A 9,868-nucleotide genomic window follows, 5' to 3' on the forward strand; every position below is an offset into this window, starting at 1 on the left:
GTCTTCGTGTTTCCTGTGCTAGAAAGCGAGAACTGATCATAATGGCCAAGGAAATAGATTCTCCCCAGTTTCGTGCATATGTCAAAAAGTACCTATCAGTTTACAGGAAAACATTAAGAGCAGCAAGGCGTATGTTCACATGCAAACTGGTTAGAGACTCAGATAACCAGATAAAAACAACTTGGAACATTATAAAGAGGGAAACAAATCAGGTAAACCCAAAGAATTCACCATCCGAAATTATTTTGCAGGGTAATCGCATTACTGATCCGAAACTGATAGGTTCAAGTTTTAACAATTTCTTCAAGTCTGTCCCACTTAATTTGTCCACTGGTGTCTCAGTGAGCTCTGCTATTGCCTCTATGAATAATAATTGTTGTAACTCAATTCATAAACGTTTCAGATTCTCTTCAGTTTCAGAAAACTTTGTTTTCAAGACCATTATGTCACTTAAATCTGGTTCGTCTGCAGGGTGGGATGAGTTGAGTGGTACAGTACTAAAAAGGCTTGCATCTATAATTACTCCGGTACTAACTTATATAATAAATTTATCTCTATCATCTGGTGTTTTTCCTGATTGTCTCAAATTTACAAATGTCACACCGGTACCAAAGAGTGGAGACAATAGAAATATGGCTAATATCAGACCTATATTAATATACCTCCTATTGTGTCAAAAGTTTTCGAAAAAGCAGTGTTTGAACAAGTTAATGCATATTTTGAAAATAATAAGTTATTCTGCACTGAACAATATGGTTTTAGAAGAGGTAGGTCGATAAAGAATGCCATATTTGAGTGTATTGAGGAGGTTCTAAGGGGCATTGATGGCTCTCAATCTGCATTCGGAATGTTCTGTGATTTGTCAAGAGCCTTCGACTGCGTGAATCATCAATAATTGTTAGTGCAGAAGCTTCGTTTTTATGGGTTTGGGGTCACTGAAATAAGTTGGTTCAAATCCTACTTGATATGTAGATATCAGCGAGTGCGTATGAATATGGAAACTGGTGTGCATTTCCGAACTGGGAGAAAGCCCCTCATTGCGGAGTGCCACAGGGATCTGTTCTTGGGCCACTTCTATTCAATATATTTATTAATGACCTACCGGAAATCATACAGGAGAAATCTATCCTCTATGCAGATGATGTCACAATTATTGTCAGAGAGAGGAATTGTTCCACTGCTCATCTCACATTACAAGGAATTAGGGAGAAATTAAATATTTGGTTTAGAACCCTGTGAAAACAAAAATTGTTCACTTTAGGATAAGAAGGAATGATAGCGATGGTGTGCACGCTGGTGGGGGTTGAAAATGTAGACTCAGCTAAGTTTCTTGGCTTGCTTGTGCAACATAATTTGGAATGGGAAGGCTACCTACAGAAATTACAGCAAAGACTCTGTCGTGCTATTTACGCCATTCGTACAGTTTTTACAATTACAAAAAAAAGACAGGGCTTTTATTATACCATGGATACTTCCTTTCGATTATAAGGTATGGCATAATTTTTTGGGGCTCCTCCACTGGCGCATTAAACATTTTTAGAATCCAAAAAAGAGTGATCAGGAATTTAACTCACTCTGGGAGGAGAGACTCTTGCAGGCCCATATTTCGCAGACTCAACCTTTTAACCCTTCCGGCTTTATATATGGTTGACATTTTAATGTACATGAAAAGAAATAGTGAGCTAATTGCTGACAACCATCCCATTCACAGGTTTCCTCAGCATAACAACAATCTCTATTTACCCAAGCACAGACTTAACGCCTACGAGAAGGGAGCATTATATTCAGGCATAAATATTATTTGTGCAACTAGTGCGCAAAGTGACAGTTTGCTGCACCGAAAGAAACGTTTACGCACGAGCCGTAGGCGAGGGCGGAATGGTTTCTTGAGTGCAGCAGAGGAACTTTGCGCACGTATTTCACATTAAATTTTTCCTACAGTTACCATTGAATATGAGAAGTGGTTGATTATGGGTAAAATGATGGCTGAAATCCATCAAATGTTTGTTATTAATAACAACTTTAATTTATTTTAAACTTGATAGTACAATTGAGATTAATAATCGATAATTTATTCAAATAAAAAATTTAATTAATCCAATTAATTTGATTTATTAAGACAACTATTTATTAGAAAATTAGAAAAAATATAGATAGAACAAATTCGCATTCAAAATACAAGCCAACAATGTCTTCAGCTGATTGGGATGGCTGCAAGATAATACGCAAAGTAATACTTTGCGCACTAGAGCGGAAAAGTGATTCTTTGCGTTCTGTAATCAGTGCAGGAATGGTCACTTTTCAAGGTAACTGTATGAAAAATTAATAACTCTTTGAAAACGATTTGAAACGGTGACTAATTTGGAAGTATTCAAAAATGAAATAAATGATATACTATTAAAGAGTTGTCTCTAAAGTGTTGAAGAGGGAATGAGGTCCTTGTCTGGTAGTTTAGACGTATAGGTTTTTAAGAAAATTAATATATTAGAAAATGTATTAAATAAAGCCAATCTTGTAGGCCTATGTAAAAATATATGTAATTGACAGGTGGCATGTTGTGTGAGTTTTAATGAAGCTCACATATACACAACTAAGCGCCATGAATAGTAATAATAATAATAATAATAATAATAACTAGAAGCAAACTGAACATTCCGCAGCACAGGCTCAGCAAATTCAACAACATACATGCAGGCTCACATTTCTTCAACTATTTACCAGATGGCCAAAAGACTTTGAGTGATCACGGACAACATTCCACATACAACTAGAAAAATATCTCATTACAAGACCGTACTATGCAGTGACCGAATTTATCTGAGGAGCATACTTGATGTCTTCGTCCTTGACTGGGGGTACCAGACAGTGTCAAAGGTTTTAAAATAGTGGCTCCTCAGCCAGCTCAGTCAATGAATAAATTGATCTATTCATTAATGCCTGTCTGATGAAAGAGCAGAATCTAGTGCGAGGTTTATTTCTCACTTCAATTGGTTATAAAATCTTAGTGTAGCTAATGGAAAACTTCTCTGCGTGCTGGCCAACCGGCTGCGAGGAACTTCCAGATTGGTAGCATGGCGGGTGTTGTGGCTGTGAATTTATTTTCTTCTCACCAACTTATGCTGCTTGTCCCTGACATAGATCAAGGAGGACAGGACATACTGACTGTATATGGTGAGAATTTTCAGTTCCTTGAAAAGTGGCCTACAATTATCTCTATGTCCTGCAAAAGAGATGATTCTGATTGCCTTCTTTTGCAGTAGTAGCACATCGTGACAAGATGGTGCGTGACCCCACAGCAGTAGACCATATCCGATGTGACTGTAAAACAGGAAATGGTGAGCTGATAACAGGTAGTCTCTGCAGACAATATGTCTCAGCTTCCTAAGCAGGTATATTACCCTGGAAAATCTCTTGCAGCATACGTACCACATCCTTAGTGTTTAGTGCAAGATACTCTACCTTCTCGACGACCCTGACAGAGGAGATCATAATTCATTGACGATTCCTCGATACCAGGACCGTGAGGAAAACATCGGAAGTAAAAAGTAAGGATCAAGAAATTAAGTAATTTACCAGTTTATGGGGTAGACCTACGCCTCTTCAACCTGTCTAAAGAAATTAAAAGCAGCCCATGACGATGGCGTTTTTGATAAGAAACTTGAAAAATACCTCACAAGGCCCTATCAACTTATACATTTACAGATTATGTAGATAAGCATAGGTCTACTTACAAACAGGAAATTAATCCCCAAAAGACGGGAGGACAACTAGCCGATTCCCTTAATTAGTCGCTCACTATGGAGAAGATGTAATTTCAGCAATTATTGTGCAGCGGTATATGAAACAACTCTGTTGCAATCCAACAATTGGGTTTACGTCTAACGGTGTGCACTGGTCTGTGTTAATAGTTTGTACAAAAAAATTACGTTTGGTAACAGTGGTTTCATATCAAGCGATTTTCCTGTGCGCACAGCGCCAAAATTTTTAATATTAATCAACTTATATTTAATGATACAAACTGATCTTGCACTTTGAATCAACTAAAAAACCTTTAAGAGAACCGTCAAGAAGCTGCTTTGTGACAAGGCATATTATGTAATGAATTTTTATTATAAAAATCACAGTTTCATATTATCATAATCACAGTTTGTATCTGCCATTTGAATAATTGTGTGTGTAATTACGTGTATTGAAATTTAACATTTGGACGCCATCAATATTCATTTCAACAAGTGTGGGGAATGGATGTTAAGTCACTATGTTTTGAGGTTATGATACCTCAAAATATGTACCTCATATAGGCCTACCTAAGAATTATATGAATTTTCGTTAAGCTTGAGTTAATTATGCCATTTTTCCAGAGCACCTACTTATGCCTGGATTTTAAAACACTTATTTCTATCTAATAACCCTAAAAAATATGTAATAATGCATTAACGGTTTATTTGGTAATAAAGTATTTGATTGGTTAAAAGGTAAATTTGTCCTTGGAAGATGTATTTAAGATTATAAGGAGCTATTATAATTTTACGTTCAAGAGAATCGTAGAAAATATTACAATATTATTTATTCTTCCACGTGTTGTTACTATGACCAAACATAGGAATGGAATCCACATGAAATTGTTTTAAAAACATAATATTATACTAAACTTTTATTACAGATAGAACATCGTTAAATTTAGTTTTATAATATTTTTCTACTTACCTAAAATAAAAACTACGGATAACTTAAAGAGAAGTTCACTGATCAAACAAAACCATTCACAATAAGTTTCAAGTTAAAACAAGACTGCAAATTATGCTCAGCGCTCAGCCTCATCCCATCATGCTTCACATCATTCGCCGTCCATTGGTAAACAATGGCAGTAAAGAAAAATAGGATGGCAGGGTTGCTGATTTTCTGAGAAATGATCAATTTATTATTATATTCTAATTTGTCGAAAAGTAGTTATTTACTTTTATGTTGTTATTCATGTTTATTATTTGATCAAGCAGATAGCGCCATTCTTTTTCAGAAACTATGTTTGATTGTTATTAATAATTTGGAATATATTCAACTAACAGAATATTCAAACTCAATTAAGGAAAAAAATATTTAAATATTGAGACACTGTGATTAAGAGTCGTGTATTGTCAATATCATAAATTGCTAAAAAGTAGCAAACCAATCTTGAAATTTCTCTGTCAAAAACTTTGACAAGACTACAACATGCTCGAAACAGCATAGCATTCATTTCTTTTATAGTGAGGTTTACGTTATAATGACAGTGGATAAAGATATAAGAATAGCGATGCCGATTTTCTTCATTAATTAATTATATTTCCACACTGTCAGGAACATAATTGGCATCGTTGTGGACATAGAAAAAGGTAGTACCACCGCCTTTGTCAAATGAAAGACAAGGATAGCAAAACCAAAGTTGATCAAATACTGTCATTATAACGTGGACCTCACTATAGTAAAAATATCCTCCAAAATATTCGACTGGCATTATTCTATTGAACTCAAAACAAAATACTCACTTGCAGCTCTGTAAGTAATTTACATAGTCTACATAATTTCTGTTTGTTTTCAAAAAGTACATTATCGAATACATCTACGCTCAATCTCTGAAGTAGTCAGAAAATTATTTTTCACACTTTAATAATTATGACTCTGCCAGTATGTAATTATCAATCCGAATGTTACCATACCAAGCCACAGTAGTTGTGGTACTACTGTAGTGGTATTTGTCAGCGCATGCGCTTTACTATTTATTTGTCAAATTCGTCTGTTGTTTTGCTTTCTCTTCTTTTCAGTATTTCTGTCATTTTGTGATCATCTGAAATCTCAAACTGTCTTGTTTTACAACTTTTTCAAATCTTTCAAAAAGTTGAGTCTTTTCAATAATTAAAACTTTTGAGCTGTACTGCGGAAAATAATGGTATATGACAGATCACCCTCTCCAAGGCGTAGAAGAAGTAAATCAAGAGAACGTGAACGAGTTAGAGATAGAGATGAAAGAGATCGAAGAAGGAGACGCTCTCGATCGCGAGATAGGAGACGCAGGTAGGGTATCACTTAATACATTTTTTAGTTATTATAATCCTGTTAATGGGCTGTATAGAGATTTTATAGGATGGTATAAACGTTGAGCCAACTTGACCTACAACAAACCTAACCTCAAATTGAATAAACTACCCAAGTGAGAAATCAGTTGGCCGCCAGAAACTGATATCTTGAATGACAACACTATTGTAATACCTAAGCGCATTAAAAACGAATTGCTCTAACACTTATTTGTCACACTGGTGGCCTAATAGGAGCCGCAGTAATGCTTACCTTCCTTGGTTAGACCGACATATTGTAGTAAAGTGTACACTAATGTTACAAGATGACTGTATACTAGAACCGGATGGACAAAAGTCTGCTGAATTGTTACCAGGTTTAGATGCTTAGCAAACCATTTAAGAGAAGCCTAATTTTCAAAAAAAGCCTTTTCTGATTGATTCTTATGATATTTAATCATGATTAAAGTTTAACAGCCTTTTCTGCAACCGAGCCCAAGTATTACTAAAATCCCGTTTAGAGAAACAGCAAAGACCAATTGCCTTTCCATTCTGAAACTTCGCATTAGATGTTTCTGTTTGGTATAGAATTAAAATAGTGAAATAAGAAATTTGGCTTATTCAATGTGAGAAGTGACCTCCATAGTTACAAAATAAGAAATGGTTAAGGTTTCTGGATTGATATCTTATGCTTCTGCTTCGCAAATATGGGAGACTATTTTTCTAATTGGGTCTTTTACATTATTAATAAGATACTTGAGAACTTGTAGTTGAGTAGCCTGGTATGTGGAGTTTGGAGTATTCTAGACGAAGTTCAAGTGTTGTCTCAAAAAAAATTCATTTTCACATCAGTCCGAGTCAACAAATTTTGTTGATTCTTCTTCACGTACATGAGGCAGAGAAGGAGGAAGTGCCTGATTACAGTTAGAATACCCAGCGTGGCAAAAATTGGTTTGCAATGAGCAAGATGTTTGCTTCCAGTAATGATCTTGGCGGCCCGTTTTTGCAGCTTCAGTCTGTCCACATCCTTGGCTGAGTGACCCCACATGAGTAGACCGTAGGAGATATGGCAGTGCATGATACTCCATGACCAGATATGCTTCCGTCACATGTCCCCTCAGTTTGTGCAAAAGGAAACAGATTCGGGACAGTCTCCTGGTCACTTGCTGAATATGGCTGACCCAGCTGAGTTTTGAATCTAACATAAAGCCCAGCAGCTTCACAGGTTCCTGATCATGAGGCATATTTCGCGACAAACTGCAGACGATGTTTTGTGTCTTTCTCTCATTTAGCTGGAAACGATTTACCAGGAGCCATGAGGTTGAATACCGCAGATGCTCCGCTGACCTCTCCAACACCTGCCGAAGGTCAATGCCAGATGACAGCAATAATGTACCATCAGCGAACAGGAGAGTTGCACCATTGTTATCCAGGTTGTTGATCATCACGATGAACATGATTGGCCCCAGAATTGAACCTTTATCTACCCCAAACCTGACAGGGAGTGGACATGAAACAGTTCCACCCAATGACATCACCTGTGTCCTCCCAGTCAGGTATGTCTCCAAGATGTTAAGAGCAGAGTCCATAACCCCATAATAGGGAAGCTTCTTGATTAGTATGTGATGGTCAACAAAAATCAAACGCTCTGCTCAAATCACACAATGTAGGTGCCAGGGACTCACCATCCTCAAACACCGACCCAATTTTCTCAGCCACTCAATTCACTGCATCAACAGTCGACCTCCCTCTACGAAAACCAAACTGCATACTTGAGAAAAGGTTGTTTCTCTCAAAAAACTCCTGAAGTTGGGGTTTTATGACCGCTTCAACCACCTTTCCAAATAGTGAAGTCATAGATATTGGCCTGGAACTATTTAGGCTCTGGTGGTCACCCTTCTTATACACAGGAACGGTTCTTGAGGTTTTCAGGAAGTCAGGAAAAATGGCAGATCGCAGGCAGTCATTAACTACTGTAGCAAGGGGACCGCAATAGCATCCACCACCTCTCTAAGCATGAATACAGACATGCCATACACATCAGGCAGGGCTCTGGGATGGCTTGAATGAACGAATAATCTTCTTTAGGGCAGGCGGAGTGATGGGGCGGAAGAAACACAGACGAGCATTCACTGGTGGAACTAGTGCAGCTAGTAGGAGAAATTTGAAGGAGGATAACTTATTGAATCGAGGCTCATCTTTGACACATTCTTCAAGACAACATGTTTTGTCACTGGTAACACTTTTCTCTTTTCCTAGAGTGCTTATGAAATATTTTTATGTTCTTCATAATTTTGTCACAATAAATTTCAGATCGGTTGAGAGGGATCACAGACATCGGCCCAAGTCGAGATCGCGTTCCAGATCGCACTCACCTGAAAGGGATAGGGAGAGAGACAGAGACAGACAGCACGACAGAGAGAGGGATCGCGATAAAGAGAGAGATAGACACAACAAACCCTCTCGATCCAGTGCATCTAGTCGACCAAAAGTGACAGGTGAGATTTGCACACCACATTCTTCTTTAACATCTGTTCTACAAACATCGTTCAAAATTTTATTAACAAGGATCATAACGTGTCAAAAAACATAACTTATTCCTTTTTTTTATTGCGGATGATGCCCACATGAGCTTTCTGCTTGTGCGTGGGTAATGAGAAGTGCGAGAGTGAATATTATTAGATGATCAAACATCCATGCCTATTCGATGGGATTCGGCGGGATTCAAACCCGCGACAAGGTAGCACTAGCAGACTGAAGGGTACAACGCCTTAACAAAAACTTTATTTCAACTAGTGATGTATTCAAGGAATACATTAGAATTAATATAAGTGATTTTTACTTGCTGAATAGCTCGCTCTTATGTTTTACAAAAATCGTTAATTATTGTTGGTAGAACACACTACAACTTATCAAGTTCTAAATAGTGTGTTTGTCTTTTCGGTCTCAAAATTTTATAGTTTTTTCAAAGATTGGAATTTTTTAATTAATTGTGATTGATTTAATTCAATTTAATTTATTTTTTTAATTAAGGAAAAAATTTTGTGTGTTCTGAATTTTAAATTGAGTGTGTAATTTATTGAAGAATGAATGTTAAGTGACACATAACCTAGCTACATTTGGACTGTTGTATAAATTAGAATTGGAACCGTTTTGGGCATAAGCCTGTGGTACTTTTCTGTAAGTTGTGTAATTCTCATTGATTCAATAAATAAATAAATAAATGTGAAAACCTTGATTAAGCCTTATCCTAATCATGTGGGGTCGGCATATTATCTGATAATCTGCCGTAGGGCAGACATAATAGGAATAATAATGTAGTACAATAGGGATGATGTAAAACAAACTACAGTTTTGTGATAATTTTAATTAATAGGGACATTTTTTTCTCTCACTGTGTTTCCTACCGATGGTTTTCTCATCTGAAATGATTGTTTTTTATGTTTTTTAGAGGAAGACTTGGAAGGCAAGTCACCTGAAGAGCAAGAGATGATGAAAATGATGGGTTTCTGCGCATTTGATACAACTAAGGGGAAGAACGTCGATGCCCAAGAAGAGGGAGCCGTGCACGTCATTCTGAAACGAAAATACCGCCAGTATATGAACCGTAAAGGTGGCTTCAACAGACCTCAAGTATTTTTCGCTTGTGATGTACACAACATTTTTCCTCCATAGACATTTTTTTATAGAAACTTCAAATCAAATCATTTTAATAACTTATGTTATTGGTGACAATTTTTCCTAACAACATAACCTAAAATCTAAAACGTAAAACCCGGTCGTCTGATTGGCACTGCCGATTGCGCTATCTATCGGCA

At 36.8% G+C, this 9,868-nt stretch overlaps 2 protein-coding genes across 4 annotated transcripts in view; one reads left to right on the top strand and one right to left on the bottom strand.

Moving 5' to 3' along the window:
* LOC111045309 overlaps positions 1–4,873 on the bottom strand; it is a 68,199-nt gene extending 63,326 nt beyond the window's left edge. For all 3 annotated transcript variants that reach the window (XR_005571111.1, XM_039426303.1, XM_039426304.1), the window contains exon 1: positions 4,708–4,873. The gene's annotated coding sequence lies outside the window, so the exon portion shown is untranslated. The remainder of the gene's footprint in view (positions 1–4,707) is intronic.
* Positions 4,874–5,639: 766 nt separating this feature from the next.
* On the top strand, positions 5,640–9,868 carry LOC111045312 (U4/U6.U5 small nuclear ribonucleoprotein 27 kDa protein). Its single transcript, XM_022330689.2, has 3 exons — positions 5,640–6,051; positions 8,364–8,548; positions 9,502–9,868. The coding sequence occupies exons 1-3, from the start codon at positions 5,924–5,926 to the stop codon at positions 9,723–9,725; spliced, it is 537 nt and encodes a 178-aa protein (XP_022186381.2). The 5' UTR covers positions 5,640–5,923; the 3' UTR covers positions 9,726–9,868.

This window comes from Nilaparvata lugens, chromosome 4 (assembly GCF_014356525.2).
Source record: "Nilaparvata lugens isolate BPH chromosome 4, ASM1435652v1, whole genome shotgun sequence".
NCBI classification, from domain to species: domain Eukaryota; kingdom Metazoa; phylum Arthropoda; class Insecta; order Hemiptera; family Delphacidae; genus Nilaparvata; species Nilaparvata lugens.

Excerpts from the sequence above, each read along its gene's own strand:
- LOC111045312 (XM_022330689.2), top strand. The coding sequence starts at position 5,924 with ATGGTATATGACAGATCACCCTCTCCAAGGCGTAGAAGAAGTAAATCA. Across the intron at positions 6,052-8,363 it reads TCGCGAGATAGGAGACGCAG|ATCGGTTGAGAGGGATCACA; the intron begins GTAGGGTATCAC and ends AATAAATTTCAG. Across the intron at positions 8,549-9,501 it reads TAGTCGACCAAAAGTGACAG|AGGAAGACTTGGAAGGCAAG; the intron begins GTGAGATTTGCA and ends TATGTTTTTTAG.